The 27,187-nt window shown below is 44.8% G+C and overlaps 1 protein-coding gene across 6 annotated transcripts in view; it reads left to right on the top strand.

The window, feature by feature from the left end:
* Positions 1-27,187, top strand: part of GLIS3 (GLIS family zinc finger 3) — a 544,141-nt gene that overhangs the window by 462,854 nt on the left and 54,100 nt on the right. For all 6 annotated transcript variants that reach the window (XM_042964562.1, XM_042964563.1, XM_042964561.1 and 3 more), the window contains one exon: positions 13,740-13,884. In XM_042964562.1, coding sequence (XP_042820496.1) covers positions 13,740-13,884 — 145 coding nt within the window. The remainder of the gene's footprint in view (positions 1-13,739; positions 13,885-27,187) is intronic.

Consider the following 27,187-nt stretch of genomic DNA (forward strand, 5'->3'; position numbering starts at 1 on the left):
ACACTCCTGTGCAGATGCTGCCCCCCAAGCACGCCAGTGACTTCGGTTACAAAACAGCGATACGTACACGGATAGGCCTAACTTGACTTTGTGGCGGTAAACGCCTCAGCTTTTCATTTCCTGGCTGGTATTTGCGATGTGGAATTGCAACACCACATTTACGTGCATTTTTGCCTTTAAAACGTTCTGTGGTGTTGCAACATTGGAGGAATTCCCAGGGATCCTTAATCTCCCTACAAACGCTGGTCTGTAAAGTCAGGACCAACTCACCATCTCAGAGTAACCTTCTTGTGCCCCTGCCGCGTAATTCTGATTTCACACTGCATGTCTTCAGATTGTCCCCGTGCTGTCTTCCAGCTCAAGCTTCACTCTCGAGGATACCAATAAAGAGACAAAGGAAAAAAAAAAGATTCTTAAAAAATGTTAGCTTTTTCTCTCAAGAGCAATTGAACTTAAACTACTTTCCCTATTGTTTTCCGTGAAGTCTCATTTAAAATATTTTATTAATGCAAAGACGTGCATTCAGGGCTAAGGACCAGTGAACAGTAGCCATAGCAACCAGGAAGCCATTCGGGAGGAGCAAAAATGCAGTAAAGAGTAAGTGTTTTAATCCTTAACTTTAATCCCTTTACTTCCTGTTCTCAAAATGAAATATAAATCAGGCACCGTGGAGCGGTGATTTTTCTCTGAAAGGGATGTTGGCAAAAGAGGATTAGTAATGGACAGACGTGTTTAAGGAATTTAATCACACAATTTGTTGTCAAACTTTCGAGACCATGAGTGACCAGTTCCTTTGAGTGGCGTCAATGAGAACCAACAAAACATACTTTGAAACTGATGAGAGGGTTGGTGTAGGCGGCACCTCTGTTTGCTGTTATTGTCACGTCATTTTAGCCCATGGTAATGACTTGAGAAACCAAGGAATTTGCTTAGTCTCTCCCCCCCCCCCCCCGCAGTGGGGCGGTTGGAGACTGGGTGGGGGCGGGGGAAAGTGTCCTGTTGGTCAAATAGAGATATTCTTTTGATCTTCAAAACACTGGGGGAAAAGTAAGTCACCGATATGTCACATACTTCCTTTCCTTGATGTTTGATTGCTTTGGGAGTTTTACGGAGACGTGAGCTTTTCCATTGCCAACAGACTTTTGGGTTTCTGCTGAAAAGCCCAGGATTTAGTTTTTGTGAACAGTAAAACAGAGTTCTTAGAAGGGGAGATAATTATTCTTTCTCAGCGTCTCGTGTTTTGTCTCTAAGATTTTCTTTTACATGGGGTACCACTGACTTGTTGATTTCTGACCAAATGAACATAACCTGATTTTCTGTCTTTAAAGTCAGACCCAAAACATGCCCCCGCCACTGGCTTCCGGTGTTGGTTGTTTGACTCCACAGCCCATCGGTTTTTCCTCGTTCTACTCAGGAGAATTATTGGGGACTGCAGGAAGACATGTTTTTCGTGGCACTTTTCCTTCTCTCAGCATATACGGAGTAGTGCTTTGATGCCTCCATTTCTAGTGGACTAAAAGTTACCAGTGCACAGCGCTCTTTGCAGAGATCTGAAGTAGCTGTAGCTTGTGCTAGCTTTCTGCAGTGTCAGAATGTGAAATTACTTCCAAGAATAGCATCTTCCCAAGGGGGCGCTCATCGTGAAGACAGATGTGAGAGTGTGTGAGAGTGGAGATAGACATGGCCGACCGCCGAGTTTGAAGCTCCTTGTAGACCTTGGGAACAAAAGTGTCCACGCTAAGGCCTCCAGATGACAGGACATGTGGGGAAGAGAAACGGCATCCGTGCTGTCTAGCTTAGAGGAGTGCGTGCAGCATTGGCAATGACCTGCTTCTAATCCCTCGTCTTGACCCAGTGTTCTTTCTCCCCGTTCTGTCAGAAGCAACAGGACTGATCTAGTCTAGGACAGAGCGTCTGAGATGGAACCCTTGCACCACGAGTCACTGTTGGCAGCCCTCGTCATCCCCCACCCCCAAGCTTCCCTTGGACTTACGTCTGTCTAGTCTGGATTTCTGGGACAGGGTTAATTTTTTGAGAGGAGATTGGAGCTCATTAGAGTTCATGGATGGTAAGCCGAAAGACCAAGTATCGTCGGTGTCCAAAGGAGGAACGGTAGATTCTGAACATGGAAATCACTTTGGCGGGAGCTGTAGAGACTACAGGAAGCCTCTAGAAGACTCCACTTGCCGCCCGGGGTTTCACCCTAGAGAACTTCTCTGAACCAGGCCTTCTTTCTGATGACTCGAGAGAAGAGCATCGTTTCCCCAAAGGAGCCAAAGGTCACATGATTCATGGATCACTCTAAGGCATACGGTCCTGGGACGAGAGAGGGGCAATTACTTTCAGTAAAATACTTCTCTGCATTGACAAAAATAACACCATGGGTGAGCTCTTAGGTTGACGACATTACCTCAGGGGGAAAAAGACTCTGGAAGAATGTTAGGCTGTGTGGTGACCAGGGGAACCAGGGCCATGGCTGGTCACTCACTCAGCCAGATGTCAGAAGATAGAAGCTGTTGTCCTGCCTGCGTAGGTGGTCACCAAGGGGGCTAGGGTGTATCTGGGGCCCACTCGGCTCAAAATTTCTGTTTTCTGCTTCCCAGATACGTGCTACATGTCGAGTCTTTAAAAGCAAAGGTAGCAATTTGGATTTGTTCCCAGCCCTTCCAGATGAATGAGAGACAGGGAGGGAAAAGGTAAGGAACTAGCATTTCCAATTGGAAAGACGGCTCGTTTGTACATTCCAAGAGGCAGTAGATAAAGAGGACTCATGTTATCTGGTGAAACCTGGCATGACCAGGGACTGAGCAGTATGAGGAAATAAACTTCCCAAGTGTCTATTTTTTTAACTTCTGTTAAGGTTTCGCTTGGCTACTTCCTGTTTTATTCTTAGTTGATCATCTCAGCGTGCTTAAACTGCTCCGCTCGTTTTCCCTTTGTATCTCGGGAAGACAGGATTTTATCTGTCTTTAGGGGCTGCTCTTAAGGATAAGCATGGATTAACGAATTCTTAGCACCTGTTAATTCATTTTTTGATTTGTTCATTGTTGACCCATCTCCCCAAACATTTACAGAGTCCCTTTCACGTGGAAAGAAGCACTATTTTAGCTTACATGAGCAAACAGACACGTTCTGTTTATAAGGAGCTTTTTGTCTTCTATGACAGACACACACACACACACACACACACACACACACAATTTATAAATAAGTTACTATACAGTGTAGGAAACTACAAGTCCCATCAAGGGTGATAGAAATTGCCCTTGCCACTTGAGAATGAACAAGTGACTCTGGGATTGGAAGACCCGGGGACGCTTCAAGGAAGAGGGCCTCGGAGAGCACGCACGATGTGTTGCAGGTTGTAGAGTCTGGCGCGAAGGGGACTCCAGGTACAGGAGGCTCGTGGCCGGAGGTACAGTGGGAGACGTGGACGAGCGGTATGGAGGAGAGCGTCTGGGCTCCACGTGGCTCGCGGGCCTGGGGCATGGGCCACGAGGGCCAAGCGAGAGCCAGCCTGGCAGAGCCGACGGTCGGGGCTGTAGGTGACGCTTGGTGGAGGGACCCCACAGGGCTTTGCGGGTGGGGGCCTGGCACGGTCAGCACTGAGCTTGGGGAAATTAACCCGAGTGCGGAGCACGGCTCCGGTGGGAGAACGGACAGCAGGGCCTCTCCGTGCAAATGACAGCCTTCAACTGTTACAAGCAGGCATTTTAAAAATGGTCCAAAGACTGGTTGAAATCAGCTTTAAATCTTTTTCCGACAATTCATTTTAATGCAGTGAAAGGCGGGGTGGGGGGATGAGTTCTGCCGCTAGTCTCTCCCCACATTGGCTCAGCTGTAGCACAGGCAGGGGCTGTAGTCAGAAATCAATTCAAAGGGAGACAATACGGATGCGGTAAGACGGACAGGGGAAGTAATTGCTAGATAGCTGGCTGCTTTAATTAAACTTGGAGGACACTTGACTAGGAAGAAAAATGCTACACTTGGCTGGATAGGATAGCATGTGTGTGGCCACATTAGCGCACGGAGCCGCTGTCAGGGGGAGTCACGAAGCTGTGGGAGGGACAAGGTCTTCATCTTCAGGACCTCACAACCAGGCCCCGAAGGGTGAAGGAGGATGTTTTTTGGTGACCTGTGAAATTCCTAATTACTACTTCTCTAATTGTCTTAAATACCCAATCCACCCTTCGGTTTCACGTTCTGCCTTTGCGATGTTCCTCCTAATGTAGTTTGAATCCACCTTAGACTGTGTCCATTTGCATATCGTTTTTCACTCAGAAAAAAAAAAAAAACCGTAAGATTCTCGGTGTCAGTTTTAGAATAATATTGACTTAGGAAGAAAATGGTGCTTTTACAAACGTAGGGATACAGAAAATCCAAGCTGCCTGCCTTTCTGATTTCAACATCCTCTCAAAGCTCGCCCCCACCTCTGCCCGGGATTTCTAGAGAGTACTACCGACCTCATAAGTGCAACATGTAGAGGTAGAAATCCCCCCTCCACCCCCCACCAGGGTTCTGGAAAGGTCTTGTTGGTTTTGATTTCTAATTCACTTTAGACTTTTCCAAGAGAATGAAAGCTAGCTGTATTCTTCTGAGATAGAATAATTTCAGGGTGATATTTGTGCATGAAAACTACGCTAACATCTCGATCCAGATACCGCGTGGCCCCAGACTCTATCTTCTGAAGATAAACGAGACCCCAGGGAATCCCTCCCGACAACCGTAATAGCTTCTAGTGAGGAAAAGAAAGTTAACTATGTGTTACGCGAGCCACTTTCCGTGGGTCACCTCATGTCATACTGTAATAACCCCACATAGAGTTGGTGTTCTCACACCCATTCTGCAGAGGATGCTACTGAAGCCTTTTGAGGTGACACATTGTGCCAAAGGCCGCACATCAGTAGGTGGGGGAACTGAACTTTGAAGTTGTGAATTTGAATTTAAATTTGAATTTGATCCATATGACCCCCATATGATACAAAAAGACAGAGAGGGAAATACCTAAAACAATAGGAGAAAAAGAAAAATAAAATACATGTTAAACAGTGCTGTGGTGCTTCCACACTGGATATTAATGGAAAAAGAAACAGTAGAAATTATTGAATGCTCTAAACCATGTGTTAGTGAAATACTTATCTCATGATAACCTACCACCAACAACCGTGTAAATTATGTGGCATTAGCCACGTCTTACAGAGAAAACCGAGCTAAAGAGATGTGAAACAACTTGTTTATTGTTGTCTAACATTTCATAAGTAAGGACACGGAAGCTCAAACCCAGGTATTCTGGGTCCAGAGCCTACACTCTTACCTTTCATGATCTGTATCACAGATAAGCTGTTGTGTAAGTGGCTGTTAATGGCTTCATGTCAGTAGGGCATGTGCTATTTTTCAGAGATAACTCCCTCTGGGACTGAGCTTTAACATCAATTCTGGTGCCAGCGAATACTTTGATCCCGTTTGCAAATGGCACTGAAGTAGGAAATGAAGCAGCCAGCTGAGCGACAGAATCACGTAGTATACAGCCGAGAGATCCTGTCCCCCCCTCCCCCCCAATGACAACAGGGCTTTGAAGAGTCAGCTTCTGAATATAAAGGACCCCCAGAAATACAGAGCTTCCCATGTGAGAAAAGACGTCGGGATTTTACTTAGTAGCAAGTTTTATCTGAGCCATTCTCTCAACTCCACAAGGACACCGAGCTGAGTTATCTTGTACACTCCTTTATCTGCTAGACCTATCATAGTTTTGGACGCATGGTAAGGGCTCGGTAAATGTGCCGAATGAATGAATGAGAGAGAGAGAGTGTGTCTAACGTGGAGTTTTGAAAGCTACTGATTCTTCTAGGCTGCAAGGATAAAAGTGGAGAGTCGAGAACGCGGGATGTGTTTGTCCTGGTCAGACAGCTAGTTCAGTCCATCAGTACTGGGATGTCATTTACACGTTTGCACGTCCAGTTAGGTCTGGTGGTGAGAGTAAGTGGGGTGATGAGTGGAATAATCCACTGTGTGGGAGAGCAGGGACTGACATTTTAGGTAAGTGACTTCTGTGAGTCAGGCATTAAGTCCTCTCTGAATCTACAACTGACACAGCTCAGTGCTATCAGCCTGATTTTATAGAAGGGAAACTACACTCAGGCTAGTGAATATACCTGCCCAGGACCCCACAGTAGCTGAACCACGGTTTGCTAAACTGAAACACCGAACTCCTCCTGCGTACGTATTCTCTTACCCGTATAAAATCTATAGACGTTCAGACACACTAAACCACGGCCCCTCTCAGGGCTGAAATTCTGTGATAACTGCAGCATTTCGAGGCTTCTCAAATATTCACAGAGCCATAAAGCAGACAGTGAGCCAAGTGACTCCGTGAGGTCTGTGGGAGAAGGGGAGAGGTGAGCCCCTGTGAGTGGGAATCGCAGTGAGACAGATCACGGTTCCATGGGAGGCAAAACTTTCTAATGATCAGACCCGTTGAACCCAAGTTGTAGGGAAATGAGTTGTCAGAGGCATTTAGACAAAGGCCAGGCTGCCACCGTGCTGTGCAGTGTTGTCACTGGGCACTCCGATACCATGCATTGAAATTTAAATTACTTAAAATTAAGTTAAATCACCTTAAAATTTGGTTCCTCGGTTGCACGAACCACATTTCAAGTGCCCATTACTCACATGTGACTAGTGGCTACTTATTAGGACAGAGCTGAACTTCCATTATGGAAGCAAGCTCTCCTGGACAGCACAGTCACAGAGCAGATGCGTAGGAAGATTGGACCCTGGTTCCTTTTTACTCTGAAATTCTATTTCTGTGAATAGTTTCCCTCAACCACCATTTTTGACTGAATAACCAGTAGTTTTCTTGTATCTATACTGGGACAGATTTTTTACGTCGCTTACAAAGTGTATCTATTCGGATAGTTCGGCATGTTCGTTAATCGGCCGTGGACAAAATTTTGGGCCTTTGGTGTCACTGCTAAGTAAATAGGTTACAGAAATTCAGGTGCCTGACTGGCCAATACCTCATGTTCCCAAAGAGGTTTCTTCCAGTTCTGTTTTTCTAAGTCTTCACTATCATTTCTTTTGCTTTTGTAAATTGGTCACTCCCGAAGGAAACGAATTTGATAGCAGATTGTTGGAGATTAATTACCTATGATAGGCCAAAGCCACTTCATAAATGTCAGTGCTGAGGAATCCCCTAGAGAGAGAGTTTTTAGATCCAACTGGAAATTAATTGTAATTAATATAATAGGTTAATTCGTTGTAATTATTTTTAAGGCTTTTGGCAATGAGTTAATTCCCCAAGATCCACATTGCTCAAAGCGTCATAGAGAATGCTTGATGAGAATGTTCTGGTACTAAACCTTAACCCTCTGGAAAAATAATCCTACTTGTCTTTCCTTCTGGCTGAGTTTCTTCAGAAACATATTTTGGTGGCATTTGATTTCTGGAGAACAAAGGAATCCCTATAAGGTGATGCATAAACATGCATAGCCCAGATAGACTGTGCTCATTGGAGAACAGGAAAACAAAAGGCCTTTGATTGTGCCTCGTTTTCTTTGGAAGTATGTCTCGCTTGAGACCAACAGAATGCCTTTGCTCTTGGAATAAAATGTAATGGAACTGAAAATTGGAGAATCTGGGCCTTTTTCCCTTTCCTAATTATTTCCACTTGACTCACTTAATCTTGGACGATTATTCAATCATATCTGAAATGAGAAAATGACGGGAGTAGAATTTCCGTCTCTTGTTTCGAGAGCTTATAAACATTAACAGAATAGTCTTGAACAAAAAACAAATACAAATCACAATTGACGGTGCCTTGTTTTTATATATTAGGAAAAATCCCTGCATTGTTAGGGAAGCAGCTCAAGTTTCCAAATGTAGGAACCTTGTCAAGCCTTGATGGGTGATTTCATTATTAACGTTGAAAAACTATCATTTGGAACAAATATTTCATAATGGGAGATTGCACAGAAGCTAAGGAGCCAATTTGTTTACTTGCACCTGGATAGGCTGAGAAACTAAGCCCTAAAATGGGTCGTTGAAGATGAGGATCATTAATACTCCAAGACTCACAGATTGGTTTCTGAGACGCAGAGATGTCTCCTTTCTTCCTAGTATGTCCACGAGCCTTTCTCCATGAAGAGAAAGACGCATGCATTCCTAAAAGTCACTAAGAGCCGGATCAGGACTCCATCTGCAATAATAATACTTCCCGACAATCAGCACTGTGTAAAGTTGAAGCTTCCTGCCAAGATGACGTAAGTTGCCCACTACCGTAAGGAGTCAAGCCAAGTCTGAGAGCCCCTTAGCCAGGTTGCAGTGGGAAGTCACGCGTAAGACAAAGGTTTGGCCCCAGGGACACATGAGCCACCTTGGATGCTGAGTATTCTTGTAAATTAGACTCCCTGGTCATACTTTTAGCCTTATGGTAAAGGCCCAGAACACCCCACTTTCAGTAATCATCAGTTTACCATACCCCCAGGGTGTGGGCAGAGCAAGCACTGGAGAGGAGGAAAAGGTGTGCATCTGAACCTCTTTCAGTGCTGCTGATGGGCTGGTGCATTCCTGAACCAAATCAGATGAATTTGGGGGTGTCTACTAAGTTGGGTGCTCCTGGAAGCAGACTGTGGGCCAAGGGCTGGGGTGCATGAGTTCTTAAAGGAGTGCTCCCGGGAGAACCTGGAACAGGGATGGGGAAGGGAAAGGGGCTAGGCAGGAGCTCTAGAGCCCCATAGGGGGTTCTAGAGCACAAATTATGACTCAAAGTTTGCCTCGCTGAGAGACAAAGGAACACACGTCAGCCATTCATATGTGTGTTTGGGGTGGGGAGTGGTCTGCCAGCTGTTGGCCAGAAAGTACACGGAGACCAGGGGATGGGGACATCAAAACTGGGGCAGGGGGTCAGCACAGGGCTAATCAAAGGGATCAGGGGGCGGGATGGATGTGGGCCAAACATCATCAGCCTTTCTGCTACAATTACGATCATCTGTGTCTTTCCAGATCCTCCATCATTAGGGGTAACTGAGACATGGCCACATCGTATTTTCTAGACACACGCACACACCACAAGAGATCATAACCTCCTTTAGACGAAGCGTTGTGTCTCGTTCTTACAGACCTAGTCCTCACCGAATGGTCTGCCCCGACGCCGGCTGTAGAGTTTCCAAAGTGTAAAAGGGCAGCCAGTCAGCCAGGTCCTCACGGACTTCGTAACACGATTGTGCAGATGGAAGTCGTAACAGGAAACAAAGCCCCAAACACATGTCCAGTCGCAGGATTGTTGAAAGCAGGTCCCGCAGCTGTCCCTGTACCATGGGAGGCAGTGTGGGCCGGCCTGGTCGTGAGAGGCTTCCTTCAGGCAGCTAGCCGGAAACCAGGGCTTGGAGAAGTTACACTGGGGGGAGGAAGGCCAGGCAGGAGGAGGGAGCAGCCATGATAGATGGGCTATTTGCAGACAGCAAGGCCGTGCTCTGCCTACTTCTCTCCTTCTAGAACTCTCTTCCCCTTGATAGGCACTTAGCTCATTTCCCGAGCTCCTTCAGACTCGAATATATCTTCCCAGTGAGGCTACAGTCCCCCTACATTCCCATTCCGGCCCAGTGCAGCTGCCCTTACCCTTTTCTCGTTTTTTCTATAGCAGTTGCCACCTTCTGTTCGATTTACTTATCTGGTTAGTTTGTTTACCATTCACTGCCTCCAGAATGGGGACTCCTCAGGAGGCCTGTTTGTCTGCTTCGATTGCTGATGTACGTCAGGCCACTAGAATGGTGCCTGGCGTGTGGTTGAGGCCCAAGAAATATTTTTCCAGCGAATGAACGAGAAAGATCAAGACAGGCAGTGGCACTCTGGAACTAAGGGGTGTTGGTTAGGGCAATGGAGTTGAACGACTCCAGGAGTGCCTTTCACATTCTGTGACGTAAATAGAGGTCCCTTGGTTATGAGACACAGCAGGCCTTTAAAGTAGACGAATTGATGATTAGTGGGTCACATTCTACTTCTTTCTGTAAAGATCAATAAAGTTTCCATAAAGGGCAAGTTCTTTGCTATCTCCTAAGGATAGGTGATTATGAATGTAATGAAAAATTTTCTTAACTTTTTTTTTTTTTTACTCCCGTGAAAGAAGATAAAAATCCGAATTGTGTTTAAGACCCACACCTCATGTAACCATTGCTTGTTACGTGGTCTCAAGGGAGACATAATAAGCAGCCGTCACGTGAGGCGCGGGTCTTAAAGACAATTCGGTTTTTAGGATTCCTTATTTCTACAACTCATTTCCTCTTCCCTTAAACAGAAAGGTCTCAGCTCCGCGCATCAGGATTCGTAGAGACCAATGGTTGTGAAAGCCTGGTCCCTAGACCAACAGCGTCATCACCACCTGGGGACTTGTTATAAATGTACCCCAGACCTAATACGTCAACAGCTCTATGGTGGGGCCTACAGGTGGTTCTCACACACGCCCAGATTGGAGAACCATAGTTAGACATCATCCCTCACTGGAGAATCTCTTTCTATCTTCTTTATGTTCCTGGCAACTAAGAAGATGCTGAAATATACATTGTGTAATTTGTCTTATATAAATAGTTGGGTTTCTTACTCCGAATATAAAACTTTTATATAGAATGACAGCCCTCCCAGGAGCTCGTGCTATACCCCCCTGCCTCACCCATTAGATAATCCCTGGACTAGAGAACGTTTAAGAGCCTTAAATAATCCAGAAGGGAGAGAATAATACCAACCTTACGTATCGTTGCTGCGTTTCTATGCATGTGGTCTTCCTTTGGAAATTACACATAAGTTCCTCAAGGCTTGTTCAATTTAAGAAGCACTTTCTAGAACCATGCCTAATCCCAGAGAAAACCAAATTAACTCTCCCCACAAAGTCATGCAGAATTACACTCTTAGCAACCATGAGTATGTGTTGAAGCTAAGGAAGAGTTGCCTGCTTTGACTCCGGGAGTGTCCATGGCCATGAAATTTTTTGGAAAGACCGAATTGGTAGCGATAACTACAAAACCCTAGAGTAATAGAAAGCGGAGAGATGTTCATGTCTATGCTTCATAGAACATGTGGGCCCCAGATCACGTTGTAATGATGAAATGTAAATTAAAAGTGATCACCAGAACTCATTCGAAGCCTGGATTTTTTTCCAGTTTTTCTTATGCAGCATGTGTTAGGTTAGTACCAAAATAACAAACATACCTTCCAAAAGCCCTAAGAGGGTTAGCCACTAATTCAGATGGTCTTGGTCAGAGATTCCAATGTGGCAAAGCTGAGGAAATTATAATGTAATTATGTCTCGTTCACTACACGTGTTAAATGCTCTTTCTCTGTACTTGGGGTCACTATGCCATTTGTATATTCTTGGACTAAGACCTGGACATATGTTTGTCTCTTTATGAAGCTTGCTGAGGTCCAAGGAATGCTGAAGTTACTGCCTAGCGACTTACTGATGTTTTGTGTGCGTGTCTGGTTTTCTTTCTGATCAGAGTAGTAGTTAACCAGCTCTCCAGATGAAAAAGGCCCAGTTTGTAGCATTTGCCAATTTCCATGGTGTAAATATTCTCAACCTGACCAAGTTCAAGCTCAAAGTTTGACATCATTGTCTGGACGGTTTGGGAAAGATACACACGAACAGCTCTCTTAGATGGGTGCAAGCCAGTTCTAACTCATCATCGGAATGTAGAAAACTTGGAAAGCGGAGGAAAGGATTAAACAAACAAACAAAACAGAGGAGGGGCGCCTGTGTGGCTCAGTCAGTTAAACTTTATTATTTAGTTATTTTTGAGAGAGAGGGAGAGGGAGAGTGCAAGCAGGGGAGGGGCAGAGAGAGAGAGAGAGAGAGAGAGAGAGAGAGAGAGACAGAATCTGAAGCAGGCTCTAGGCTCTGAGCTATCAGCACAGAGCCCACAGCGAGGCTTGAACTCACGAATGGCAAGATCATGATCTGAGCCAGTCAGACGCTTAACTGACTGAGCCACCCAGGCACCCCGGTAGTTCTCCTTTTTTAAATGTTTTCTTCCTATCAAGGGCTGCGCAGTGAGGCAATCTCTGCGTGCTTCCTGCCCCACTCATTAGGTAATTTCTGGACTAGAGAATGTTTAAGAGCCTTAAATGATCTGGAAGGCCCTTTCCTGCTCTAGTAAACATATTCTGTCTCTCCCCACTTATGTCCCTGGTTCTGTCTTGTTTCCCTTCTCCAAGACCCAAGCTGGTGCCGCCCCGGTCTCCCTCTTCTCTGATGATCCAGGCACCCCAGGGCCGGTGGGTTCTTCCCTGACGTATCTTCAGGGCTCAGTCCCTCCCCCTTTCCCAGGCTCCTTTCCAGAGCCCTCTCCAAGAGGCTGTCTACCTAAGGTCGCTGTCCTTCCTATCCGCAGTCTCCCTTCTCTGTATATTGGTCTTCCCCAGCAGCAGTGCCCCCTGACATCATGGATTTTCTGGGTTCACTCTAGAGGAGAAGCTCCATACCAGTATTCCCAGAGCCTAGAGGAGCAGCTGACACTCGATAAATACTTGTTGGCTGAGTTAGTGTACTCCAACCCTAGATCTGAAGGTTTAGTTCTGTCTTGATAAAGGCAAAATGAATGAATTCATATGCTCTCTTTAAACACGGAAGATGCTATTCTCAATATATGTAACAAATATAGTTCTATATTTTTAAGGTTTTATGTCTTTATAGAAGCAGATGTTTGTATGTTTCCTGTAGCTAAACTTCTTGTTGTGATTTTTCCCCATTCAAATTACACTCCCAGAATTCTTTTTCATAAAGAGATCAGATAATTTTTCACCTATTCTTCAGTCTTAGATTTTTTTGCCTTTATTTAAAAAAAAATTTTTTAATGTTTATTTTTGAGAGCGAGAGACAGAGTGTGAGCATGGGAAGGGCAGAGAAAGGGAGACACAGAATTCAAAGCAGGCTCCAGGCTCTGAACTGTCAGCACAGAGCCCCACATGGGGCTCAAACTCACAAACTGTGAGATCATGACCTGAGCCGAAGTCAGAGGCTTAATCGACTGAGCCACCCAGGCATCCCTGCCTTTTTTTTTTTTTTAAACATATAACTCTTTAATATGTAAAGAAGTATTTTGCTATTATGATTAAATGAAGATCTAAATTGTGGTGCCTTATTTGTGTGTGTGTGTGTGTGCGCGTGTGTGTGTGCGTGCACGTGCAACTGACTGTTGGGTTTTTATTGCTGCTAATGACGTTAGTTTTCCTTTGAATCGTGCTCCATAATATTTTAAAATTTAACCTATGTATTTTCTTCTCATGTAAAATCTGTAGGCACCAAATTTCAATGGGTGTTTCTCAGTTATTTCTGAGATATTTTCTTGGTCATACCTCTTTATTTTAAAAGCACCTTCCAATCTGGACCAAATATACTTGAGTCTGTTTTTGTTATCACTACAAGTTCTGATAAGATACAGACCAAATAAACGGAAATATAATTGGAAGCTGGGTTCCCAGAAGTAGAAACACATCAAAGACCGAAGTCAAATCTGCCTCTAAGCTGCGTACTTTTCCGGAATCACCTGCCAGGTGTTATCAGCCCTGGAGAAGTCACCATCCTATTGACTCTCTGTTAAGCCCAATGGCTGACCCACGGTTGTTGCTATTTAATAAATATATGTGCGCTGAATTGCATCGCATCGAACCTTAGGGCACGATGCCTTTGCGGGGAAGTGTTCCAAGGAACGGCTTTCCTTTCTCATCTGTCTTCTGTTTTCTCCTTCTCCTAGTTGCGGTCCAGCACAGAGCTACATCCCGACCTGCTCACGGATTGCCTCACCGTGCAGCCCCTGCCCTCGGCCACTTCCCCGCGAGATGCCGCTGCCGACAGTGCGGTGGGACGCTCCCCGGGGCCCGGGCCTGACCTCTATCCAGGTAACCAGGGCCAGCCGAGGCCACGGCCACTGTCCTCCCCCAGGCCCTTCCCTCTGGTTGAAGGGAATGCTCACATGAGAAGAATTCTCCTAAGATCGTCTGTATTTTGCCTTATCCAGGGGCTCCACGTTGCCCCCCACCCCTGCTCCCCATCTGATTCCTGAGCTGAGCTGGCAGCAGGCTGTTTCTTCTCATAAAGAAACACAGTAAAATAATGCATTATCTCTTTTAGTTCTGGACATCTGCCAAAAGTCCAGGGCACCCAGCTCTCCCAGGTATCTTAAATTTATTAACTTGACTTAGACCCAAAGGAAAAGTGCCCCCCCCGCCCCCCCCCCCCCCTGCTGTAAGCAAGTAACAGGCTCCATGTGGATTTCTTAATGGAACAGTTATTGTCATGTTTGCATTTCAAAAGGAAGCACCAGGTCTCTAAGAAGAATTTCACATCAGTAAGCCGCCCTTTAAGAATGGTTTGTGGACCACTGGGATGGCGGTGTGGGGGGGGGGGGGGATGAGACGGCCCTCCCAGCCTGGCGTCCTTCTGCCTGGGTTTGAATGATAGCTGACTCCGTATTTGGAAACTTTCATCTACTAAGGAAAAATAAGAAAGGATTAATATGCAATAAGGAAGTTATTTGTTTCCGTTTACTTTGTTTGCCTGGATTTTTGTGCATTTTCCACTCTCTGTAATGATGATGTACCTGTGCAAACTAATTGGTTGCCATCCCTCACACGTGGAAAGCCCTTGCTGTCATGCTATGAATATGAAAGCGAAAGTTCCCCCAGTCCCACCTTCCAGACAATGGGGATTTTCTATTATCTGTGGATCACAAGTCCCACAGCTACCCCCATCTGATTCTGGAGCCAGGCTTTGGCAGAAAACTGGGGTCTTTTTCTTTTTGAAAGTACTCATAAGCCATAAAGAATTAAGAACTTACTGATGCATGACTGTAGGCTAGGAAAAGCCATGTTTGTAGGACTTTTTCTTAACTGGATAGTTCTCAGTTGATCCAAATTCAGGGCAAAGGGCGTTACGCAAATACTTGGAGAGGGTCCATCATCAGGACATTCTTAATGTTGTCCCATTGTTGGTGGCCCTTTATCAGCTGCTCTGGGTACTTTCTCTTAGAGAAAACAAAGCCTCTGCTATTTGAGACCCTAGGAGATCTGAGGGGCAGACCCAGTCTTACAGACGTTTCGGCTACAGGTACCTAGAAACACATGAAATACACCAGAGTACAGTGTTATCAACTCATATAAATATTTTGTGTTAGATATATACATGAGAAAGCGTGACTCGTTTTTGTTTGCACATATGTCTGTTTGATTTGCCAAATATTTGATATAGGAACATTTATTCTAGCACATTAAATTAGCAACCAGTTTATGACAGGCTACATAGCAATTCCTAGTCCCTCAGTCCATAAATCCATGACCTTCGTAAAGATCTGGGACCCCATAGTTAAGAGTGGAAGCCAACCAGAATCGATTGAAAAGCAGGCCCAACATCCACTATAGAGAGTTGATGGTAATGGGCTAGTCTCACTGCATTTAACTTGGAAATGGGTTTGGGAAGCCATGATGTCTCTATCTTTGGAAAACAATAGTACCTTTGCCCTGTGTGGCATCTAGGATATGGCTCACTTTCCAAACGGAGGAGGCACGTTTGTCTTGATGTGTGTTTTGTATGTCTGGGAGTGTGGTTAAAGTTTTTTTTTTTTAAAGATTTGTGTTGAACCAGCTTCGTCACTCCAGACAGATTTCCTTTTTTTTTTTTTCTTCCTCCTGACACTTTTCCGTGTGTGGTCTTCAAAACGATTATGAGCTCCCAGCTTTGAGCCTCCAGCCGTGGCGGGCAAGCTTCCGTGATGGGCATAGGAACCCGAGCTGCCATAGTATCAACAGAGCATCTTCTGTTGACTTGAATTTTCTGTGACTCTGGAGACGTTTGGAACAGGCAGGTGACCATCCGGCTTGAACCGTGTTCTTGGAATTTTGCTCCTGGAGTTAGTGCACTGCCATGAAAGTTTATGCCCCCTCCTTCTCCCTTCATGCCTGTGTCCCTCGGGTCCTACTTTACTTCCTTTGTTCTTGCTCTTTTGAAAAATTGATGAAGTCTTCTGTTTTGCTGAATACACAGCAAACCCAGAGCAGAACAAAGCAGGAGGGAAAACCACACAAGGAAAATGTTAAACCTTCCTGAAAAAAAGTGCTAGAAATGCACGTGCCAGGAGTGCATGTTCCTACCAGTTTCAAACCTGTACTACAGATCTGTGGAAAGAAGCCAAACAGTGAAAAATGCCAAAGGAAACTGAAGCTGTTCATCGATTTGTTTAGCGTAAACTCCTAAGTTTGAAGGGAATTTGACAAAGATAAAGACTTGGCTAAATGGTGAAAGCCCTCGGAGCCCTTCCTTTTACGTTCTGTTACACAAAGTCGAGGAAATATTTGTTTAATGATTGTTAAGCACTTACAATTCCAAGTGCTAGTAAAGTGATGTATCAGAAAAATATTTTGAGGGAAACCTGTTGAATACGTATGGATGTAGGATCAGAAGCAGTTCAGCAGTGAGCACCAGGATTTTCTAGAAGCCATAAGACTGAGGACTCAGTTTGCAGAAGTCATGATTTGGAAATGGACCTTTGTACTGGCTTAGTAAACAACCATCTGTGAGATTCCGAGAGGGATGGTTTGCAGAGCACTAAGAACAGGAAAGGTGGCAGTTCTCACACCTGCAAATCTTACAAGTCTCCTAACATGTTGGCTTCCCTTATTGAGACAGCATTTCCAGAGAATGTGATTGGAAAGGATTTCCAGAAAAGGCTTTTATTTCTGTGGAAGGAAATAGCGTTCCAGGTTCAAGCAGCCAAAATCTTGCTTGAGTTCACGCTGAGGACTACTTTCAATTGAGGTGTTTACTTGCCTACTATCCTGAAAATCCCGGGGTCCCTAGACCCGATCCTGAGCCAACCTGAGAGCAATCTTGTGACCTAATGGGAAGGCCGGGACAGTGATGAGCAATTCTCAAGGATGGCTCCCTCACCTCTTCTGCCCTGTTGTTCAGAAGTTCTGTGCCCTAGATATCTAGATAATGCTTCAGGCTAGCCTATACTTTTAGGTAATTTAGCTGATAATCTGAGGGAGAAGTATTTCACAGCCAGTAGATCAAGGGGTGACTGCCACTTCCAAGGCTTAATGCCTGTGAAGAAGGTCTCGTCAGCTTCCTCGATGAACTCATGAAGCAGAGGAATGCATGAATAACGAGTCTGCAGCACCATGGACAGCCTGGACCACTGCCTGCTCTTGGTTGAGAGTCTGTTCACTAACAAAGCATGCTGTATGGCGGGTCATCTGTACCATAGGTGGTCACCAAGCTTATGGCTCCTTCCAGATCGAAACTGTACTACAGATTCAATAAAACGTGGTCTTTGCCGATGGCCTGAGCCATAAAGACACCGTAGAGGCCGGTGTGGTTGAGGTGTTTGAGTCCCATGGAAATCACCCGTCGAGTGAGAACTAATACACCTAGAACAAGGAAATATGCAAGAATGGTGGGATTTTATTGGTACCACTAATACTGAGATATAAAATGATCATGTTTTGGAACTTGAAAGTTCTTTTGAAGTTTTAAAATTTTGAATGTAACGTTAGATTTTTTAGGAGGATATAGAAGTGTGATGCTCAGATATTATAGGGAATTACTGAAGGAAAAATAGGCTTATTTTAGGGCAGGAATTTTGAAGTCCTATATTGTCATTCCCTTCCCCTCACCCTTATTATGGGGAAATGAAGCCTTCCTGCCCACAATATCACCACATTTTGTAATAAATAGCACCATATGAAATCCATGCAGGATTTAACATACTTCATGAAATGGTTAATGTTGTATTTTAATGTAATTTTAGGGTATATGTTTTAATACCTTTTCTGTATTCTTAGGTTGAATATATTTGCTATCTCAGGACAGCTTACAGAATTGTAGGGGCTAGAAATATTTTTATAGGAAAGTGCCTCGTACAGTCTACTCTCAAAAAGTGGTTGTTAACTTAGGGACTTTATTAGAAGTTCTAAATTGACACACGAATTTCCCAATGGGTTAAACTTTACAGAATTGCAAAGATCAAATAACATGATCTATATAAAAGCAGGCATAGAGCATTATAAAAAATGCAATAGATATTGCTTGCATGATCTTCAAAAGCAGTGATTTGCTTAGAATTCACCAGAGGTGAAAAAGGTACAGAACGACTTGGACCCAGCAGTGGACAGAAGGAGGTGGACACTGGGGTTACAGAAGTGATTTAAAGGGAAACATTTGGCAGTGTCTTTTCCGCGTCTCTTCTGACATTGCCTTGGACTGCTCGTCAAACTCTTGTATTGTTCTTAACATCCCACACATCTGTGGTTTATCTACCAAGTTGGATTGGAAAATCCGTAACGGTAGGAGCAAGCCTCTCTCTTCTCCGTTGCAGGCAATGACAGCATTAACCTGTAGATTTCACCTTCCCTGGCCCTGAGCCAGTCTGTTTATGTGCGTTAGGTCACCTGGACGACCCGTGAAAATACAGATTTCTGAGCCCCACCCCCAGAATTTCTGTTTCAGTAGCTCTGAGCTAGTCCCAAGAATTTGAATTTCTGCTGGGGATTTTTAACAAACTCTCAGGCGACACTGGGTCCTGCTTGTCCAGGAAAAACGCTTCGAAAACTATTGCTCTGGATCATGAAATGCGGGAGTGTTATAGCAGAATATAATCTCAGTTTTGACTGGTGGGAGTTACAATAAGAATTGCCCATCATTAACTAAATGGAGAGAACCTTTCACAGGGTCTAGATAGATAGTATACCAAATTACCACGAGGTACAGTTGGAAATATCTTACAGTCTTATATATCAGTTATATGTCAGTAAAGGTGAAACTTTAAAAAATAATAATCTTCAAATTTACGCATGAAAACCATGTGATGGAAATCTGTCCACAAAAGACAGTTTAACATGTAGGTGATATGCCATATATTTGCAATGATAAATAGAATAATGCTTCTCTGGAACTTATGACTAAATACTTACAAAGATAATAAAACTGAATCAAATAGTGGGAAAAAAAAATTGCCCCATAGTATATATTTCTGTTTCTCATTAAGGAAAATCTATCAGTGGATATTAAGCTCGTCTCCCCCCACCCCCACCACTGTTACAATGGCATTACTCATATTTTGATTAAGAGTGAGATCTTGTAACTGCTCAACTGAAGAAAATTAAAATTCTGATTCCCAGCCAGCACAGGGCACATTTGTATGTATGCAGGCTAATGTTAATGACTTTATATGTTTGCAAGCTGCTTAATTTGGTGCTTCCGTTTTCCATATCCACTTACTCCCTTGTATTGGTGTTAGTTTTTCACGCAAGATTAAGCTGAATTATTCAGTTTTATAAGGCGTACAGGTTTTTGCTGTAAAATTATTTTTTGTGGATGAGCAAAAATAATTCCACACCTCGTGGAGGAAAGGAAAGTCGTGACGCTGGGTTGGTTGTGGCTTTATCCCCATCGAACAAAGTCTTGGTTGTCTTTATACTACTATTTCTTCTTTTCTCATTCCATGTTATTTTGCTGGCATATAAATGGGTGTGAGAAGGAAAGGTTGTGTTTACTTCGAAGTGTACCCACAAATAGGTCTTAGGAGACGCATGCAGAGGGCAAGACGGAGAATTCAGGATAGAATTCCTGGAATGAGGAGCTCATTAGCTTTGCAGTGAGGAAGGCTTGGGCCCAACTTCCGGGTCTGAAGTCCTGACCTTCTGCTTCAAATGAACCTTCCGAGGAAAGAGAGGAACGGGTAGACCTGTTTCTTTCCCGTGAAGGATAAAGAAAAAAGGAAAGCGGGCCTTTTCCGGGTGCTCGTAGTCGCAGTGAGCGTTCATTTCTTTACACTTGTCTTAGCCCTGAAAATAAATGTGAATAGCATAAAACTCAAAAGTGAAGGACATTACTGAATCAGCTTGGACATTATTTGCCATGTTTTACTGTTAACAAAAGAAGAAAACATCTTGCAGGCACTGCATAAAGAGAGTAGTTGTGGAAACGACTCGTTCTAGGTGACCAACAGCCGTGTCTCGGAAGGCTGGCTTTTATTGTATCTTCCTTAATACCGTCAGAGAATGATCTGCCCCACTCAGGCGCCCTGGCCATGACTCACACCGTCAAGGCCGCCTTAACAGCCCGCCTTGACTTCTCAGAAGTTTCAGCTTCCTCCTTAGCCTCTTAACTCAGTTTTCCCACTACATTTCAAGGCTGTGCTAGCTTCATTCACGCTCATGACACCATTTCTAGTGGCTGCCTCGGCCTCAACCTCTTCAACTCCAGCCCAGGTCTCCGTGAATTTAGCTGCTCCCGTCTTGGCTTCTGCTCTGTCCAGCAGCTCTGTTAACGCCCACTCACACCCTAAGAAGTCGAGTTTTACAATCTTCACTGCAACCTTTCCCTGGGGATTCCATGAAAGTCCTGCTTCTGCCTTTGGGGAGGGGCTGTTGGTTCACTATTCAAGGGAAAAGGGGAAAGGCTGTCGTCAGCACGCATAGGAGCTTGCTCCTCAGACTGGCCCACAGGGATGCTTGTCACATTTTTCTGAGACAGGGATGCACCTCATGAAAAATGTCATGTGTCAGCTGCCCCTGAAGACGTTCTGATTGGTAAGGCAGCGATCTAAGGTCCATAGTTCTGAAGTACTAAGGCAGTCTGGGGTCATATTTATCTGTACAAATGTAAGGATGGGCAATATTGAGTATCTATTCTTTTTTCTTTTTAAAGTTTATTTATTTCTTTTGAGAGATAGAGTGCGATCAGGGGTTGGGGCCGAGAGAGAGAGAGAGAGGGAGAGAGAGAGAGAGCATCCTGAGCAGTCTTGATGCTGTCAGCGCAGAGCCCGATGCGGGGCTCGAACTCATGAACCATGAGATCATGACCTGAGATGAAATCAGGAATCAAACGCTTAACCAACTAAGCCACCCAGGCACCCCTAGTCTCTCTTTTCTTAAGTCCTATCATTGGCCATGTTTTTTTTTTTTTTTAATAATACCTCTGACCATCTATGTAGTCAATCTATGCTCAAATAGAACGCTTACAAGTGGGCATGTTACTTCTCCAATTCAAATTTATTTCTCTCTTCCTGAGGTCAGTTGATGGATTAAATGACAGAGCTCTTGCAATAGTACTTAGCACATGGCACGTGTTCAGCGTCTATTAGTAATTTTTGTTGTTGCTTTTATCCAGATCCGAGGACAATATATGTTACAGTTCTGTCAAGCAGATAGGGAAAAGGTGCCAGAAATTACCCGTCAGTCCCATTTAAGAAACAGGGAAAATATGGAAGCCTGAACAGATTGGGAATTTGATCGGCATATTGAGTAGATGAAAAGAAAACTGAAATACGGTTCTTCATGTTTTTATTTGTTCGGTGCTTCACATAACATTTTATGAGTTAAGGAAATGCACTGTAGGTCTCTAAAGAAAAGCAAATTGGAATCAGAAGCCCATCACTTGGGCGGCAGTGCCTCTGAAATCACACTGTCAAAATTGTGTCTTGATAAGTATTGATTGTTTTAATTCAAACGTAGTATGTTTTCTGTTTGTGTTTGTGTTTTAGAGGTAATGTGGTCTGGCAGGAAGAACACGGAGCTAGACGTGAGCTCCAATCCTGGCTCTCCACTCTGGGGAGGTTACTTCTCCTCTTCTCTAAATCGGTGGTGAGAATAGTGGCTCCCTAGGACTGAAACAGGCATTAAGGGGTATGCTCTCTGTAGCTGGCATATGTTCCTTTCTCTTTTCCATCCTCTTTGCTTAAACACTTAGAGAATGAGCCCTAGACTGAGCCCATGTCTGTGATGGAGACCAGAACCCCTCCTCTCCATTCCTCATAGTCCTGGGTACCACCACTTGAAGTTCAGAAATCGCTGTCCTAAGATAAAGTGTTCCTTTTGAGAAGAATTCAAGTCAAGATGAGGACTGAGAACTCCCATATTTTGAGACGTGTTTTCAGATCTTTATAATTTTTTTTAACGTTTGTTTATTTTGGAGGGACAGAGACAGAGCACGAGTGGGGAAGGGGCAGAGAGAGAGGGAGACACAGAATCCAAAACAGGCCCCAGGCCCTGAGCTGTCAGCACAGAGCCCGAGGTGGGGCTCGAACTCATGAGCCGTGAGATCATGACCTGAGCCGAAGTCAGACGCTTAACCAGCTGAGCCACCCAGGCACCCCCAGATCTTTAACTTAGACTTTTTTTTTTTAAGTTTACTCATTGTTGAGACATGGAGCAGAGGAGAGGGAGAGAGAGAGGGGGACGCAGAATCCGACACAGGCTTAGGTCTCTGAGCTGTCCGCAAAGAGCCCAACGCGGGGCTTGAACCCCAGAAACTGTGAGATCATGACCTGAGCCGAAGTCGGACGCTTAACCGACTGAGCCACCCAAGCGCCCCTGACTTAGACTTCTTTGGTGGTTGTTGCTATGAAGAGTTGCTACGCACGGGCTGGTCATACAGAGTCCCAGGGCGCTGGGTTGAGAAGCAAACTTACTCAGCAGTGGGTTGGTGAGGGTGGGGTAGATGGCAGAAGGAAGAAGCAGGATTGATGGCCTCCATCAGTGCAGTTTTGCACCATCATTGTGTCAGCCTTGCTGAGGCATAGCCTTGGTCCTTCCTGATGTCGTTTTGTAAATAGACTCTCCAGGCCATGCAATTTATCTCAAAATAGACCCTAAGGTGTCTAGAAAGCTATTCTTGACTATTTGCTTCCCTCAAATTTAGTTTCCATATTTCAAAAATAGTTCCACAGTCTTTTCATGGTGGTTCTTAGGAGTTAGCATGCAACAGATAATTTATTATACCACGGGCCATATATGGCCCGCCTGCCTCCTGTTTTTGCATGGCCTGAGAGCTAAGGATGTTTTTAAGATTTTTAAATGTAAAATGTATAAAAGACTCTTGGCTCTTAGGTGAGAATAGTTGCTCACAGAATTGAGGACATTGCCCGTTGCTAGCAGTGCCTGCAATATTTAGTCTCTGGCCCTTTACACAACAGGTTTGCCAAATTCTGCTTTCCACTTATATCTGGGACCTTCGTCAATGACTGACTGAAATCAAAGAAGCTTGTGGCTTCCATATGTCTGATCACATTTTGTTTTAAAAGTCTGCCAGTACACATAGGTTTTTTGATCACCATAGTATTTTCGATTTAGCAAATACCTGCGTAGTCTTCCAGCCCCTGGGTTTGCAGAGATTCGCGTAAGACCCAATATTTAAAACAGGTCACACAGCAGAGCTCTTTCATTTGAAGGGACCCATGCCACCTGTGCTGCCTGTTACCCAGCGCTCCTGTCCTCCCCCAGATAGTCTGCGGAAGCCCAAAGGTAGGGGCTCCGCCGTGGAGTTACTACTGTTAAAGTCTTCCCATTGTAAGCAGCTATCTGCAGAGACAACCTTGGGCCACGGTGGGAATTAAGCCCTCAGTAATGTGGCCACCGCTTAGGAAGAAGCTGCCAGAAGACAGGCAGGGCTCAGTTCTGGTTATGGTGAGCCCAGGGCTGACAAGGATATCACAGAGAGTTGTCACAGTTACATTCTACCAAGGTCTGTTTTTCCTAAAAAGAGAAGAGGCTTAAACCCTCAAATATCAAGGAGTGTGTTTTCTAAGATTCGGGCCTCTTGTAGACTTACACATTAATGCCCAGGAGAAAAGGAAAATTTTGAAAGATTAAGCTTAGGAAGCATGCTTACTTCCTCAAAATACACTTTCTAACTAACAATAAGGATGCTTGAAATTCATATAACCCGAGACTGAACACTCCATTCAACGGGTAGGGAAAAGCTTTTAAGTTCCTTAAGAAAGGTTATAAATGGGCATAATTCCTGGTAACATGTCAATGACTTATCAGAGTCTGTCTACGCTGAGAGTAATCTAGGAGGTAATACTGGGCACCTGAAGGAGAAGTGAGGAAATCGTCCACTTTGTGGGCAAAGTATAGAAAAGGGGGAAAGGGGGTTCTTTGGCTTCTCTGGAGTCCTAACAAAACCATATTCCTCTTCTGTGCATTTTTGCCTAGGGCCAGTGGTCATTACAAACCGTGGTTCCTAAATTCCCCAAAAGGGCTGCTGTGACTCCATTTTACCGAGCGGTCTCTTGGGAGAGCTCAGGGTTGGTAAAAAGCCCTTGAGTTGGCTAGGAGAAAATTGCGTTACAAATTGGATTGGCTGTATGTGCTCCGTATCTGTTTCCAAGAAGCCTTCTCTGTGAAATGATTTTAGAAACCGTGTGGAAGTGGAGTGGGCGGGGTTGTCTTGGTAGCATCTAAAAGGGAGGAAACCTCTTTTGGGGTCAACAAGGTACAGGTAGGAGGCAACTAAGGGATAAGTAACGAGGAGCTAGAGAACCAAGTATCTTTTTTTCCAACACGGGTTTTTGTGGCCAAATCAGACTTTATTCCAAAAACGGAGATGAGGGACATTCCCGTAAGAGCTTCCAGGAATGGTTCTCCATACCTGCTCCATCTTTCTCCTTTCTGACTGCTCTCCTCCTCTGTTCAAAACGGGCGATGGCGTAACACATAGTGGCAGTACCGAATTTCTCCCAGGGTACTCCTTGTTCACATTATCTTCCCGACTCGCTGTGTAACTGACTGTCTGTGAGTGAGTAAGTGGGTTGGGAGGTGAAGGGAAGAAAGATAAGGTATGAGATTTGAGGTTGGATAAGTCATTCATTGTCTGGAAAGACCCAAGAGGGGCTGCCTGAAACGTTGGTGCCAGAGAAGTTGAGAGAGGTGCCAGAAGACGCCATTTCACTTGTAACAAAACGGCTTTGTTCGGAAAGGCACATGTTTCAGGAGCTTTTCCTGCATGCAGTTAATTACACCTGGTATTTCAGGACGTTTGATGGTAACCTTTGGCATCTGCCTGGATGACTTCAGCCATTATCTTCTGGTTGTATCGCAGTGTCTTCCAGAAGGGCATGTAAGCATAAGTCCTCTTCCAAATACTAATAACCTCTTCCCTGGCTGTAAATCCAGCTGCATGATGTGGAAATGTAATTGGGCAGCCTACACAGAAGTTTGGAGCTCATGTGGGAATATCTATTTGTAAGAGAACCTGAATATTCATGTAACTGTCCAGACATCAATAAATTCTCATTTTACCTTATTTATTTCTGCTCCCCAGTGAACAGCAGCGCTCTTAAGCTCAAAGTTAATAGGCATGTTCTTCAGAGATGTACCCTCTCTTACCTTAATGGAACGTCTTTCTAACACATTTGTTCATCGGTTGCCAGGTAGCTCTCCCATCAGGTGACACGAGTGTGTTTTCTTTGTCTTAGTGCACAGGTGACAGTTACCATTGTTTGCCATCAATTAGCTTGGGGTAGCGTGTCAAGGATGTACGGATGGTGTCATTTTAGTCTGACAGCCACCTGAGCCGGTTGAGAAAGGATTGTTTCATTATCCTCTTATCAGTACTGCTGGATAATGATACTCCACGCTGCAAAGAGGGAGGGGAGAGAAAAGACAGGCAAGAAAGAATAGATTTTTAGGGATTGGCAATATTAAAATTATTCATGCCTCCAGGAGGAGAGAAAGATTACAGAGATGGCTGCATGAACCCATAAGAAGCTCTGCTTTCCTAACTCGGCTGGAATGTGGAAGGAAGCCGCTCGCCCGCCCTGGGGGGGGGGGGGTGTCGGGGAGGGAGAATGCCTAGCAAAGCGGGGAGGGGAGAGAAAAAGGCCCCTGCTAGTCATGGGCCACACAGGCAAGGAGTCACCACGGCATCTCTGCCGTTTTCCAGCTGACAGGCCCTTTTCCTTGCTGGAAAATTCTCCCTGGTTCGTGAACTCGGGTCATGAGAGCAATTAAATCGTTCCATGGCGAAATGCAAACAACCACAGAAGGTATGGGGGCCCAGGTTTTCACTGTTGGGGAGCGAAGCTCCGGTCACCCCCAGCGATAGTGGTTTTCTCCAGAAAGACTGAAGGGAAGTGTTTTTCGAATCCTGAAAATTAACCACGGCCGCGTCTTTATGCTCTTGGAGAAACAAATAAAAAGAAGCCCTGGAAATGTAAAAATACTTGCAGATACACTAAGCTTCAGAGAGGGCTGGTTGTGTTGACATTCTAGTAACAGCCCGTTCTCACTCCTTAAGGAAGCGAAGAGCAGTCATGCATGAAAATGACTTTGTTGTCTTTAAACTGAACCACATTAGGGGTTGTAACTCACAGGTGTGCCTTACCCCCTGTAAAATAAAGGACAACATTTTAACCCTGTGGGGATTCTTCTGCAGACCCCGAAGACTTTACAGCACTTGCGATAGAAAAATGGAACAGAAAACGCTCATTAGTAGAAAGCATGATGTATATACACTCTTTTGTGTTTTCAAATGACTCAAGGCCACAGTTTATATGCATCTTTAAGTAAGAGGCCACACTGGATTGGAGATTTACCATTTGCGGGGCACCACACGCCTTTGTTCCCCCCCACCACCAGCCTATTGATAAGAATCATTATAATAAAGATAACCAAAGAATAACGACAGTGGCTTATTGGGTAGTTAAACACAGTCCAGGCACTGTGCTAAGTGTTTTTAGTCATACTGTGACATAGTCTCCTTATTTAAGATGAAGAAACTGAGCTGAGCTTGAGTGACTTGCCCAAGACCCATTGCTAGGAATTGGTAAAGCTTAGATTCAAAGCCGAGTCCGTCTGACTCCCGCTGTGCCTGCTTTGTTCTCTTAAGAACCACTCTGGTACTGTCTGTCTTGAGTGCCCAACTTCTAGGGAGGCCAAAGGAGTTAACATTTCCATTACAGTTCAACAGTTTCCTCAATCCTTCCCAGGTTCAAATTTCTTCTGGGGGATGTGGGGGCATGGATGGGGGAGGCAGACTCAGGGTTGACCTCAGCATTCCCATTCACATGGGAATCGAATTCTTTTTTTTTTTTTTTTAATGTTTATTTATTTTTGAGACAGAGAGAGACAGAGCATGAATGGGGGAGGGTCAGAAAGAGAGGGAGACACAGAATCAGAAGCAGGCTCCAGGCTCTGAGCTGTCAGCACAGAGCCCGACACGGGGCTCGAACTCACGGACCGTGAGATCATGACCTGAGCCGAAGTCGGCCGCTTAACCGACTGAGCCACCCAGGCGCCCCTTGAATTCTTTTTTAATATCTCTGTGAAAGCCAACTCAGCCTGGTTTCATTGCTTAGCGGGGCCCTCTGTGCTCGGACCTGGAAATACTGCCGGGGAGATGGGTGGTGAGCCCACACCTCCTCCA

The sequence above is a fragment of the Panthera tigris genome, chromosome D4 (genome assembly GCF_018350195.1).
Source record: "Panthera tigris isolate Pti1 chromosome D4, P.tigris_Pti1_mat1.1, whole genome shotgun sequence".
NCBI lineage: Eukaryota > Metazoa > Chordata > Mammalia > Carnivora > Felidae > Panthera > Panthera tigris.